The sequence below is a fragment of the Salvelinus namaycush genome, chromosome 15 (genome assembly GCF_016432855.1).
Source record: "Salvelinus namaycush isolate Seneca chromosome 15, SaNama_1.0, whole genome shotgun sequence".
NCBI classification, from domain to species: Eukaryota; Metazoa; Chordata; class Actinopteri; order Salmoniformes; family Salmonidae; genus Salvelinus; species Salvelinus namaycush.
Window position 1 is genome coordinate 39,928,723 of NC_052321.1, and position 15,406 is coordinate 39,944,128.

The 15,406-nt window shown below is 43.0% G+C and overlaps 1 protein-coding gene across 1 annotated transcript in view; it reads right to left on the reverse strand.

The window, feature by feature from the left end:
• Positions 1–15,406, reverse strand: part of adck1 (aarF domain containing kinase 1) — a 174,356-nt gene that overhangs the window by 28,987 nt on the left and 129,963 nt on the right. Inside the window, exons 8-9 of the mRNA XM_039009909.1 lie at positions 11,708–11,857; positions 3,963–4,160 (exon numbers count right to left, since the gene is read on the reverse strand). Of these exons, the coding sequence (XP_038865837.1) occupies positions 3,963–4,160; positions 11,708–11,857 (348 nt within the window). The remainder of the gene's footprint in view (positions 1–3,962; positions 4,161–11,707; positions 11,858–15,406) is intronic.

Here is a 15,406-nt window from a genome sequence, read left to right on the forward strand (position 1 = left end):
ATCCTACCTCTCATATTATCGATCCTCCCTTTCTCTCTGCCCCTTTCTCTCTCTCTCCCTCCTTTCGTCTGATGAAAGCTCTCTCTCATCAGTCTCTCCCTGCCTCTGTAATTATGCGCCCCACTCGGCCCTGGTAGAAAAAAGCCACAGCACTGAACCCAGGCTTATTACTGAGACACACACACATTTAGTGGCTATAACAGAGCTCTTATCTGTTCTCTCTCAGATAGGAAGGCTCAATTGAAGTAGTGAATAACTACTATGTCCTAACGTTCAACATGTTGCGCATTCAGATGGGATCTGACGCTAAATGCACAACAATACACTCCAGCTAGGTACGCTGCCCTCTCTCTTCCCTCAACCTTCCCTTCCTCTTCATTACACTCCTCTCCTCAAATTCTCTATTCTTACCTCCTCTCCCCTTCCATTTCCGTCCCTTCCCATCTCTCTCCTCCCTTGGGGCGGCAAGTAGCCTAGTGGTTAGAGCTTTGGGCCAGTAACCGAAAGGTTGCTAGAACGAATCCCCGAGCTGACAAGGTAAAAATCTGTCGTTCTGCCCCTGAACAAGGCAGTTAACCCACTGTTCCTAAGCTGTCATTGTAAATCAGAATTTGTTCTTTAACTGACTTGCCTAGTTAAATATATATATATTTAAAAATTATTTCCTCTCTCCAGAGTGTACAGTGCGCTACACCAGGGGTTCTCAAAGTGGGTCAGCGGAGGTACTGCAGGGTGTCCGCAGCCAGATCAAAATATTATATATATGCAAAGCTGTCATCAAGGCCAAGGGTAGCTACTTTGAAGAATCGAAAATATTAAATATATTTTGATTTGTTTAACACTTGTTTGGTTACTACATGATTCCATATGTGTTATTTCATAGTTTTGATGTCTACACTATTATTCGACCATGTAGAAAATAGTAAAAAAAAAAACTTGAATGAGTAGGTGTGTCCAAACTTTTGATTGGTACTGTAATGTTACATTTCATATGTTTATGAATATTACTAACATATTAGCCACATGTTGGCCAAGGGATCTGTGGAATAAGTTTAGAGGGTGTAATTTAATACAATGTGATATTATTAATCTAGAATTTATGTTCTTAAACCTGGGCAACATTGGTCTGGGAGGCTCTGGGAGGCTCACAGTAACGTTTCTCCAACAATCATCCATTTTACAACTCAATACTTCTTCTGATGCACTGTAATGTAAGCTTTAAAACTGTAAAGTTCTCGCTGCCTCATAGCAAAATGTGTAGAATTGCAGGATATTAGCTTTAAAGCTGCAAGAGGCCCGCCAAGTTGCCCCAATCCCTCCTGCTCATTAGGCAACTTTTGCAATTTTTTTTGACACCTGAGTGAGGGAAGTGCTGTAAATGAAGAGGACTCAATGTATTTTGAAAGATGAGACGTTGAGGGTTATAATAAATACAGCTTTGATGTCATACAAGCAAGCCAAACTCCTGTTGAGTCCAAACGTGTCACATTTCCACATCATAAAACTCACGTCAACGTTTAGGATCCCCATGTTTGATGTAGAGTTACAAGACGACATGGCGTCGTACCCTGGGTTGTTCTGAACGGAACGAGCCAACGGTTGTCTACTGTGGAGCACGCACGGCTCTTTTCTATGCACGCCAAAATGACGATCGGTTTCTCCGAATTGCCCTATGAAAGCCTAACACTAAGATTGTATTTTATAAGTTCGCTAGTCATGTCAACAATCTTTAAAAAGATGCCAACATATACCAACTTTCCCCACGCCTCTCTGTCAACATACAAGGATTAGCAGATTCATTTGCTAATGTAAAAGGCTTTTCAGGAAAATAATATTTTGCTGATACGGTATTGAAAAGCTAAACAAAGTCGATGCTAAAACCAGCTGTGACCCAAAGCTAACAACACATTTAAGAGAGTGTCTAATTTAAAGACAACAGGCACATTGCAGATTGATGTGAACAGCGTGAATTCATCAGTATGGTCATGAGAGCATCAGACAGACAGGACAGAGAGACAGACGGGATAGAGAGGTGAGAGATAGAGTGACCTCTAACTGTATATGAAACAACACTCTAGTCAACTGCCACTCAAACTCCTCCTACCCACACACACCAGCACTGATCTTTAACACTGACAACACAGACAGTGGTAGTGTTCCGGCCCCATTTCGAATGTAGACAACTTAACCAGAGGCGGTTTGGCCATCTGACAATTCTGGCAAATGCCAGATGGGCTGGACAATTGTTTTGTTGGGTGGGCTTGTCGAAATTTGCACACACAAAATGTAATTTTTTCCACAGTTTCTTTGTTATACTAATCTTTAATGAGCCTTTGGCTGATCAGAGGACAACGGCAGGCCCTCCCTACCAAGATGGGCCAGCCCGGTATTCAGAGCTCACACAAAAACGTGGCATCAGCACAGACACCTGCTCCGACGCTGTCATCAGTTAGACAGCCAAGGTCATGGATCGTAAGAAACGGAAAGGGTGCCTATAAAGGTAGAGAGCACATTCTACATTGTCACCTCACTCAAAACGTCCTATTTTTTGGGTGGCTAAAACCATGATTTAGTCTAACAGTAAAGAGCATTGCCCTGTGCCCTTGTTAGGGCCTGCTGCTGTGATGAGCGAGCCACTCCCCCCCCCATCCTACCGAGAGAAAAATTGTCTGATCGTATAACATTTCAAAATGCAATTGAGGGAGAAACAAAGCTTTGGAAGCTTCGCCCCTTCATTCCTGTCGAAGAGAGGAGGGTCTCAGCTTTCTGTAAGTATAATTTTTTGCTCAACACTCAATATTCAGCTCAATAGCAACTAGTTTACAACCAACATATTTCATATAGCTTTGAGATATGAAATGCGCACTGGCCATTGCGAGGTCTATAGGTCTCATGGGTAGTAGCCTACAACTGCAACTTTTTTTTAGGTCATTACATTTACTGTTGGATGAATACATGGACACTAGAAGTGAGTATTATACTTAGAGTTAGCGATCTGGTTCATGTGCTTTGAGTTTTCACTTCCTCAGCTGTTGAACCCCAAATTAATTAGCCTATGATAATAGTTAGTGCACATGAAGATGTATGTAATTCATCTCTTTTCAAATAAAAACGCTGGAGTCCTATTTTGACAGTAAAATAACACAACTATATAGTCTAACTGACAACCCAAAACTCATGACAATCACTGGATTAGGTTGCACATCAAAATATCTTGAATCGTTTATTCCTGCTTGGAAGTGTCAGATAAAACAACTTCTTTCTTGAATACCTCAGTAGTGTGTTTATTATATTTCGTAATAAAGCACTATGAATTACTTCAGAAGATTATTATTTGGTGTCGCCATATGTAGAAGTTAGTGGCACCAGTGACAACAGGGGAACAATGTTAGTCTGTAGCCCTGTAATAGTAATTAACACAAGGTGTTGATTCGAGGGAAATATCTTGAGTTGAGTTGGCGGCACACGCAGTAATGTGTCTAAGGCTGGTTTTGAAACTGTAAAAAGTAATGCTGTTTTCAGACAGTAGGCGCTGTAATGTGCATACTGAAAAACAACCATCAAATGTTCTCTTCCTCCCCTCTCCCTATCTCTCCCACTCCCACTTCCTCCATAACGCCATCTCTCCCTCCCTTTCACAGGGCCCATTATCGTGTGGCTCCAATGCAATGTTCTTATCGCCTCTTTTATGCTAATGAGCCGGCGGCTCCCTTTCTGCCCGTGTCAGAGCTGTATGTTGCCAACCTGACTTTATAATTACACTTAATTACACCAGAGCAGACTACTGACAAACATCCCCTTGTAGTCTGACTGGAAGAGGGGATGGAGGGTGTGAACTGTGTGTGTACCTCAGAGTGTGACGAGTGTGTATGTCAGCATGTGCGTGTGTACAGAGCTTCGGAGTGTGTGTGTGTCTACACTACCTCGTGTGTGTGTGTGTGCACGCGAGTGAGAATGGGTACCTCAGAGTGTGTGACGGGGGTGTTGCCGACGCCTGCATTGACAGAGGTCCAGGAGCGTGCGGTGAGGACACAGGCGAAGAGGGGGTAGAGGTCCCCCGCACCCAGGCATCGGCTGTACCTCTCGATCCCATTCAGGTCCCCCTTAATCAGGGACTGCCACAGACGACAATAGTTTAGCCGGAAGTCTGGCAGCAGGATCTGGAGGGAAAAGAAAGTACAGGGGCTTAAAAATACACCAGTAGTCCAGTTCTCACTGAGTCTATCTAAAATAGTGAGACTTAAAATTCAACTCAGAACCTGTGAAATGAAAAGTATTCATGACTGAGTGTGTGTCTGTGTGCGTGCGAGCGGGCGAGTAAGAGAGTGAAAGATAAGACACAATCATTCTGATGCATTAAGGCGGCTATTACTCTATTCGTGTGTGTGCGAGTGTGTGTATATATATAAGTGATAATGTGTGAGTATGTGTGTGTACGTGCATGTGTGTACAAGCGCACGACAAGAGCGTCCTGATGCATTAACCAAGCTCTCCTCTCCGCTGTATTTACAGAGTAAAAAGCTCAGCCAATCCCCATCAAAGGAACACTTGCTCATTAGCATACCAATGAAGCACAGCAGCACTTTATGAGACTACCACATGATTCACACACACACACACACACACACACACACACACACACACACACACACACACACACACACACACACACACACACACACACACACACACACACACACACACACACACACACACACACACCATTAACATGAAGGCAGCGTGTAACATGGAAAAATTGCCCCCAATAGAAATAACACACAAGCGGAGAATTAACATTCTGTCCAAAGCCAGGCTCAGATCTCAACTCATTACTGCTAAATTGGTTCCATTATGGTCAAAGGAAGGAAGAGAGGAGGAGAGTGGGTTCTCTCTCTCTCTCTTTCTATTTCACTCTCTCGCTCTCTTTTTTGTTCATCCTTTCATAAGCCAGCATCAGAGGAGCATATTCATCACCAAATGATCTTCATGATTGCACTTACAACCACTACATCTACCATCCAGGGCTGACAGAGGCCCAGGGATTTGTATGCATGGCGCACCTGTGTGTGTGAGTGTGTGTGTGTGAGACTGTCAAACATGCTGCTGGATTTGTCTGATGGTGAAGCACATCTTTGCAGATTATTGAAAAGCTTTTAGTCTGCTCTAGCGTGAATGTATGTCAGTACCGGTCGGTGCCGTTTAAGATGAGGGAGGATGTTTTTTGTTTTCTTTAGGAGCATGGCCTTATTTCTATTACAGCATATTGGATGACTGTCATTCATATTCCATTCATCCAGCTCAATGTCGAAAGGTTTAGGCTACTTACTACATGATACTCAAATTCTCCCCATAACCATCATGAAGTTGCTACAACCTAGCGTATGAACAAAAATGTACAGCAGATGCACAGGTCGATAAAAAAATGTGCGCAATCAAGGTGTGAGACGGTGACACATTCAATGCCGCCTCGCACACTCTTGCCAGCACCTAGCTGATCTAGCGTGTAATCTTTAGTCCAACAGTTGCAAACGAGAGTTTCTATTGGACAAATTCAGGTACGTTCATCCCCGTTTGCTTCCGTTTAAGAAGCGCTTTTCAACAGAATGAATACACGCCTATCCCGAAAACACAATTATTCACCCATAACAGCCACATAAAAACAGCATGATCACTTTGTTCATTACATAATTCCTTCTCGCATCTACGCGCTCTCATCCTCTCACATTTTTTTTTAACAAGGTAGGCCAGTTGAGAACAAGTTCTCATTTACAACTTTGACCTTTCCAAGATAAAGCAAAGCAGTGCGACAAAAACAACAGTGTTACACATGGGATAAACAAACGTACAGTCAATAACACAATAGAAAAATCTGTATACAGTATGTGCAAATGAAGCAAGGAGGTAAGGAATACCACCTCAGTCATCGGCTTCATCAATAAGTGCATTGACGACGTCGTCCCCAGTGACCGTACGTACATATCCCAACCAGAAGCCATGGATTACAGGCAACATCAGAAATCGAGCTAAAGGCTAGAGCTGCCGCTTTCAAGGAGCGGGACACTAATCCGGAAGCTGAAAAGAAATCCTGCTATGCCCTCAGACGAACCATCAAACATGCAAAGCGTCAATACAGGATTAAGATTAAATCGTACTACACCGGCTCTGAAGCTCATCGGCAGTGGCAGGGCTTAAAAACTATTACGGACTAGAAAGGGAAACCCAGACGCGAGCTGCCCAGTGACGCAAGCCTACCAGATGAGCTTAATGCCTTTTATGCTCGCTTCAAGGCAAGCAACACTGAAGCAATGAGAGCACCAGCTGTTCTGGACGACTATGTGATAACGCTCTTGGTAACCGATGTGAGCAAGACCTTTAAAATAGGTTAACATTCACAAAGCAGACGGATTACCAGCACGTGTACTCAAAGCATGCGCGGACCAACTGGCAAGTGTCTTCACTGACATTTTCAACCTCTCCCTGATGGAGTCTGTAATACCAACATGTTGCAAGCAGGCCACCATAGTCCCGGTGCCCAAGGAAGGGAAGGTTACCTGCCTAAATGATTACCGCCCCGTAGCACTCACGTCTGTAGCCATGAAGTGCTTTGAAAGGCTGGTCATGGCTCAAATCAACAGCATCCTCCCAGATACCATAGACCCACTCCAATTTGCATACGACCCAAACAACACATCTGTCAACAACACATCTGTTGGGGTGTGTACTTAGTCCCCTCCTGTACTCCCTGTTCACCCACGACTGCGTGGCCAAACACGACTCCATCATCATCATTAAGTTTGCTGACGACAACAGTGGTAGGCCTGATCACCGACAACAATGAGACTAGAGGTCGACCGATTATGATTTTTCAATGCCGATACCGATTATTGGGGAACCAAAAAAGCCGATACCGATTAATCGGCTGATTTTTTAAATGTATTTGTAATAATGACAATTACAACAATACTGAATGAACACTTATTTTAACTTAATATAATACATCAATAAAATCAATTTTGCCTCAAATAAATAATGAAACATGTTCAATTTGGTTTAAATAATGCAAAAACAAAGTGTTGGAGAAGAAAGTAAAAGTGCAATATGTGCCATGTAAGAAAGCTAACGTTTAAGTTCCTTGCTCAGAACATGAGAACATATGAAAGCTGGTGGTTCCTTTTAACATGAGTCTTCAATATTCCCAGGTAAGAAGTTTTAGGTTGTAGTTATTATAGGAATTATAGGACTATTTCTCTCTATACGATTTGTATTTCATATACCTTTGACTATTGGATGTTCTTATAGGCACTTTAGTATTGCCAGTGTAACAGTATAGCTTCCATCCCTCTCCTCGCCTCTACCTGGGCTCGAACCAGGAACACATCGACAACAGCCACCCTCGAAGCAGCGTTACCCATGCAGAGCAAGGGGAACAACTACTCCAAGTCTCAGAGCGAGTGACGTTTGAAACGCTATTAGCGCGCACCCCGCTAACTAGCTAGCCATTTCACATCGGTTACACCAGCCTAATCTCTGGAGTTGATAGGCTTGAAGTCATAAACAGCGCAATGCTTGAAGCATTGCGAAGAGCTGCTGGCAAAACGCACGAAAGTGCTGTTTGAATGAAAGCTTACGAGCCTGCTGGTGCCTACTATTGCTCAGTCAGACTGCTCTATCAAATCATAGACTTAATTATAACATAATAACACACAGAAATACGAGCCGTAGGTCATTAATATGGTTGAATCCGGAAACTATCATCTCGAAAACAAAACGTTTATTCTTTCAGTGAAATACGGGACCGTTTCGTATTTTATCTAACGCGTGGCATCCATAATTCTAAATATTCCTGTTATATTGCATAACCTTCAATGTTGTTATAATTACGTAAAATTCTGGCAAATTAGTTTGCAATGAGCCAGGCGGCCCAAACTGTTGCATATACCCTGACTCTGCGTGCAATGAACGCAAGAGAAGTGACACAATTTCACCTGGTTAATATTGCCTGCTAACCTGGATTTATTTTAGCTAAATATGCAGGTTTAAAAATATATACTTCTGTGTATTGATTTTAAGAAAGGCATTGATGTTTATGGTTAGGTACACGTTGGAGCAACGACAGTCCTTTTTCGCGAATGCGCACCGCATCGATTATATGCAACGCAGGACACGCTAGATAAACTAGTAATATCATCAACCATGTGTAGTGATTGATTGATTGTTTTTTATAAGACAAGTTTCATGCTAGCTAGCAACTTACCTTGGCTTCTTACTGCATTTGAGTAACAGGCGGGCTCCTCGTGAGGCAGGTGGTTAGAGCGTTGGACTTTTTAGGGATAGGGGGCAGCATTTTCACTTTTGGATGAATTGGTGCCCAAATTGAACGGCCTCCTACTCTGTCCCAGACCATAATATATGCATATTATTATTACTATTTGATAGAAAACACTCTGAAGTTTCTAAAACTGTTTGAATTATGTCTGTGAGTATAACAGAACTCATATGGTAGGCAAACTTCCAAACAGGAAGTGAAAATTCTGAAAAGGGTCGCTGTGAAAGTCATCGCCTATTCATATCCCTGTAATTTATGGATCTGTTTGCACTTCATACGCCTTCCACTAGATGTCAACAGTCAGTAGAACGTGGAATGAAGCCTCTAGTGTGATGTGGGGCCAGATGGGAGCTATTTGAGTCACTGGTCTGGCAGATTGCCAGTTCCTGGTCACGCACGCTAGACATGGGTGACCAGGGATGCCATTACTTTTACAAACATGAAGAAATGCTCCGGTTGGGACGTTATTGGATATATATGATAACAACATCCTAAAGATTGATTCTCAACTAAGTTTGACCAGTTTATTGGACTTGTAATATAACTTTTTGAAGTTTTCGTCCGACGTTTGCGTTCAATTGCGCAAGTGTTTGGACACATGTACTACACATGCTAGCTAAAGATGCTAATTCAACATAAGTAATGGACATTATAAAACAACGATTTATTGTGGAACTAGGATTCCTGGCACTGCATTCTGATGAAAGATCATCAAAGGTAAGGGAATATTTATGATGTAATTTCGTATTTCTGTTGAATCCAACATGGCGGAGAAATGTTGTGTATTTCTGAGCGCCGTCTCAGATTATTGCATGGTGTGCTTTTTACTAAAGTTTTTTTAAAATCTGACACAGCGGTTGCATTAAGAACCAGTGTATCTTTAATTATATGTAAAACATGTATCTTTCAAAGTTTTATGATGAGTATTTCTGTTATTTGGCATAGCTCTCTGTAATTACTCCGGATATTTTGGAGGCATTTCTGAACATGGCGCCAATGTAAACCAAGATTTGTGGCTATAAATATGCACATTATCGAACAAAACATAAATGTATTGTGTAACATGATGACATATGAGTGTCATCTGATGAAGATGTTCAAAGGTCAGTGATTAATGTTCTCTCTATTTCTGGGTTTTGTGAAAGCTATCTTTGCTGGGAAAAATGGCTGTGTGTTTTTTGGATTTGGTGGTGAGCTAACATAAATATATTTTGTGTTTTCGCTGTAAAACATTTAAAAAATTGGACATGTTGGCTGGATTCACAAGATGTTTATCTTTCATTTGCTGTATTGGACTTGTTAATGTGTGAAAGTTAAATATTTCCCAAAAATATTTTTGAATTCCGCGCGCTGCCTTTTCAGCGGAATGTTGGGGGGGGGGGGGGGGGGTTCCGCTAGCGGAACGTGTGTCCTAGAAAGGTTAACCGTAAGGTTGCAAGATTGAATCCCTGAGCTGACAAGGTAAAAATCTGTTGTTCTGCCCCTGAACAAGGCAGTTAACCCACCGTTCCTAGGCCGTCATTGAAAATAAGAATGTGTTCTTAACTGACGTGCCTAGTTAAATAAAGGTGTAAGGTTTTTTTTTGTGGCAAAATTGGCGTCCAAAAATACCGATTTCCGATTGTTATGGAAACTTGAAATCGGCCCTAATTAATCGGCCTCTCCGATGAATCGGTCGACCTCTAAATGAGACGGCCTATAGGGAGGTCAGAGACCTGGCAGTGTGGTGGCAGGACAACAACCTCTCCCTCAATGGGAGCAAGACAAAGGAGCTGATTGTGGACTACAGGAAAAGGCGGGCCGAAGAGGCCCCCATTCTCATCGATGGGGCTGTAGTGGAGCAGGTTGAGAGCTTCAAGTTCTTTGGTGTCCACATCACCAACGTACTATTATGGCCCAAACAAACCAAGAGAGTCGTTAAGAGGGCACGACAACACCTTTTCGCCCTCAGGAGATTGAAATTATTTGGCATGGGTCCCCAGATCCTCAAAAAGATCTACAGCTGCACTATCAAGAGCTTCCTGATGGCTACTGCTCGGCATCAGACTGTAAGATGCTACAGAGGGTAGTGCGCACGGCCCAGTACATTACTGGGGCCAAGCTTCCAGCCATCCAGGACCTATATACTTGGCGGTGTCAGAGGAAAGCCCAAAACAAAATGTCAGAGACTCCAGTCACCCACGTCATAGACTGTTTTTTTTACCGGAGAGCCAAGTCTAGGACCAAAAGGCTCCTTAATAGCTTCTACCCCCAAGCCATAAGACTCCTGAACAATTAATCAAATGGCAACCGGACTATTTACATTGACAACCCCCCCCCCCCCCCAAATTACCGGTACCGGTTCCCCCTGTATATAGCCTCGTTATTGTCATTTTATTGTGTTACTTTATTATATTTAACTTTAGTTTATTTGATAAGTATTTTCTTAACTCTTTCTTGAACTGCACTGTTGGTTAAGGGCTTGTAAGTATGCATTTCACGGTAAGGTCTACACATGTTGTATTTGGCACATGTGACAAAGTTTGATTTGTTAGCCATAGCCAGCTAGCTAACATAATATCCCTCCCTGTTTAATTAGGCTAAACTAGCTAGCTCCATTCGCTCTCCTCCATTTTTGAAGAATTTAATTTGTTCAAAACTATGTAACTATTGTCTTTCTTGCTCTTTGAGTCAACTACTCACCATATTTTATGCACTGCAGTGCTAGATATCTGTAGCTTATACTTTCAGTACTAGATTAATTCTCTGATCCTTTGATTGGGTGGACAACATGTCAGTTCATCCTGCAAGAGCTCTGACTGGTTGGAGGACGTCCTCCAGAAGTTGTTATAATTACTGTGTAAGTCTATGGAAGGGGGTGAGAACGATGAGCCTCCTAGGTTTTACATTGAAGTCAATGTACCCAGAGGAGGACGGAAAATATCTGTCCTCTGGCTACACCATGGTGCTATCCCAGAGAGTATTATTGAGACTACTGTACACCTTCATTGTAAAACAGTGTGTTTTGATTAATGATTTGGTGATAATATAAAACTATACTAATTATCTAAGAAGGATAACTTTTATGTTTCACTACTTTAATTTTATGGAATTCACTGAGGATGGTCCTCCCCTTCCTCCTCTGAGGAGCCTCCACTGGTCAGTGTGTGTGAGCACGTTCATGACTGTGCTACTCTCTGCTTGCGTGTGTATGTCTATACTGTTGACCCAGGGTGTCGGGTAAAAATTAGGTGTAATGTGTGATTAATGCTCTTTTTCCAGGTTCCTCCATCGGCCTGGCTAGAACCTCAAATGCCGTATCTGATAGAGGGCCTGATCCTGTTACAAAATATACACCCGAACACACACACACACACACACTCACCCCCCCCCTTGTCTTACCTGATACAGGCCGTGGTCCAGTAAGACAATCTCAGTCTTCTTGGTGTTGGGACACCTCCTCACCAACACGTTGCCTGGGTGGGGGTCACAGTGGACGAAGCCATGCACAAATATCATCTCACTGTACATCTTCCCCAAGTTCTGAGAAATCTGGAGAGAGGGAGGGAGAGATAAGTGTGGTGCAAGAGATGGCGTGTTTGTGTGTGTGCTTCCATTCTACAATACAGTATAGCTAACCTTAATCATCAGCATGATCTAAAACACACTCACACAGACTATCTGTATATGTATGCTGGGCTGGTATAAATTGGGCATTTCACTTTATTTGTATTCAGTATCTTAACAGTTCTATAGTACACAAGGAGATAACAGAATATACAAAGCCAGACAGGTTTATAAATCCTACACAATCATTCCATTTGTTTTCGGTTCAGTTGTGATATGGATCTACACACAGCAATGCAATCTTGAAAAAGCAGGGAGGACACAGCAGCCTGCAGCAATGTCACTTTTACAATGACGCTGCACAGTTTGTCCTACAGCCAAATACATAGCCAAATATGCACCCACACACAGGTGTCTGTTTGAGACAATCAGTCCAGGGGGCTGCGTGTGTGTTGCGGAGATGAATCACAGCTTGTTGAGTCACACCGTCGTGATGTGTGTGTGACAGTCTCACAGAGGAGAAGCAGGGCACAGTGTGTGTCAATCGAAAACCACCAGACAAAACATTCAACAAGAAAAGAAACAATCACTTCCATCTCTGACTCACTGTGTAGTTACGTTGTCAAGAGCTTTATTAATGGTGAGTAGGCGAATGAGAGGGTATGTTTTGTGTGTTAACACGCATGTGTTTGGGGAGGACAGAAGTAAACATGAAAAAGTACACAATTTCAAAAGCCTTCACCCAGCCATAGGAACCCCATGAAGTGGTCCTCGTCTTTGGGCTAAGTCGACTAATGTCAGAACCCCCACTAGGCCTCACGTAGCCTGGGCATTTCCTGACCAGTATTTGTTTGTGTGTATTGTGAACAATGACACATCTTCAGGATGCAGCTCATACGGATTGCATTACCATCACCCTCAAGCAGACATCTGTGTTCTCTCTCTCCCTTTCCTAGCCACTGTGCTTCTACATCTGCATTGCTTGCTCTTCGACGTTTCAGGCTGGGTATCTGTATAGCACTTTGTGACATCTGCTGTTGTAAAATGGGCTTTAGAAAATAAATGGGCATGATTGATTTGAAGGGAACAACGGCAGACATTGGCATTTGACACCGGCAACCCTTCTGTTGCCAGCTCACGTCGACAGATTTTTCCCATCAGAACCGGGATTCTAACTGCTAGGCTATCTGCTGCACCTACCAGAATTTTGACTTCGATACCAAGTTAAATATCACGATACTTTGTGTTGTTTTTCCTATTACAAAAGTGTGATTTGAGAGTGAAAACCTGAAGAAAAAAACCACTATCTGAAATTAAGCCCACAACAATGCTTATACACCGAGTGTATAAAACATTAGGAACATCTGCTCTTTCCATGACATAGACTGACCAGGTGAATCCAGGTGAAAGCTATGATCCCTTATTGATATCACCTGTTAAATCCACTTCAATCAGCATAGATGAAGGAGAGGAGACAGGTTAGAGAAGGATTTTTAAGCCTTGAAACAATTAAGATATGGATTTTGTATGTGCGCCATTTCAACTTGACAACTGTGGGAAGCATTGGAGTCAACATTGGCCAGCGTCCTGGTGGAACGCTTTTGACACCGTGTAGAGTCCATGCCCAATTGACTCAGTACTGGTACGCCCTCTACATATTGTGGCAGACGGCAGGGAGAGGTGAGGGGAGTGGTTATTGAGGGGAGATATCTTGCAGCTCCCCTGGCTCCACCCCCGAGCCTCATATGAACTTCCTGCCCCAACAAGGTGAGCCTGTGGCTCATTAAGCCAGGGAGCACTGGGGGATAAGAGGAATCGGCCTGCAAAAAGGGGCAGAGAACGGAGAGAAAAACGTACTTTATGAAGAGTGGGAGAAGAGAGAACAATATCTGTGAGATTACCCACTGTGACCTGGACTGTCGGATTGGCTGTTTTAGGATCACCCCTGGAGAACGGAACGGACAACGCGAACGGCTTGTGGACTGTGAAGTAATTGGTGAATTCCCCCTTCTTCCCCGGTGTACAAAAATTCCTAATAAACTTCTCATTTGCATTCTAGTTGTGCTCCCTGTGTGTGTTTGGTTATTGAACTTGGTGACGTGGAAACCCCACACCCTTGAACCTGCTACAATATGTTATTGTTATTCACTGTGTATTTATTCCTTGTGTCACTTTCATTAACTCTGCATTGTTGGAAAAGGAGTAGGCATTTCACTGTTAGTCTACACCTGTGGTTTACAAAGCATGTGACAAATAACATTTGATACCACATCAGGAGACCACTTTTAAGGTCTGGGAAAAATCTAAACGAATGCCCACTGGTTTTGAGGGAATTAGTTGATTTCCAAATGTGTGACACATTTGATAGAAGAACTGACCAAATTCTAATAAACGGACCGTTTTCATGTTATCCTATCAAAAAAGCACAAACGTTTTGGTACACATGCCCCTACTCAGTAAAGAAAGAGGGGGGGAGAGAGAGAGGAGAGGCAGCAGCATCTACAAATATTTGTAATTGATTAAAGGGCATGTCCATGGAGCACAAAATTAGTTTACAGAGCAATGCCAAGAGTCCCCTCTGTTCACCTTACTCTCCCTCTCTGTAAAACACTTATTTCCCATCATGCCAGAGTGGGAGAGAGAGAATATGAGGTGCCTGTGAGCTGACAAGTGTCTCGTCATTGGGCAGAATACAAAAGAGAGATAAGGGCATCCCTGTCAGCACACTGTTATCCCTGCTCCTCTCAGCTTCAGGGACTGTGTGTGTGTGTTTGTGGACTTAAGGTTAGGGAAAGGGGAATACCTAGTCAGTTGTACAACTGAATGCCTTCAACTGAAATGTGTCTTCCGCATTTAACCCAACCCCTCTGAATCAGAGGTGCGGGGGGAAGGGGGGGCTGCCTTAAATCGACATCCATGTCTTCGGCAGAAGACATCATCAGAATCATTAACCTTAGGCCTGCTCACCAAACAGATGTCCTGGCCATACAGTGCATTCGGAAAGTATTCAGACCCCTTGACTTTTCCCACATTTATTTACATTACAGCCTCATTCTAAAATTGATTGTTGAGCAACAAAAAAAAAAAATACTATATACACAATACCCCATAATGACAAAGCAAAAACAGGGTTAGAAACGTTTGCAAAAAACCCCGTCAAATATCACATTTTGAAAAGTATTCAGACCATTATTTAGAACTTTGTTGAAGAACCTTTGACAGCGATCTCTGCAGATCCTCTCAAGCTCTGTCAGGTTTGATCAGAGCATCGCTGCACAGCTATTTTCAGGTCTCTCCAGAGATGTTCGATCGGGTTCAAGTCTGGGCTCTGGCCAGGCCACTAACGGACATTAGAGACTTGTCCCGAAGTGGCTTCCGTCTGGCCATTCTAACATAAAGGCCTGATTGGTGGAGTGCTGCAGAGATGGTTGTCCTTCTGGAAGGTTCTCCCATCTCCAAAGAGGACCTCAGTCAGAGCTGGCTGGGCGGCTCTTGGTGGTTCCAAACTTCTTCCATTTAAGAATGATGGAGGCC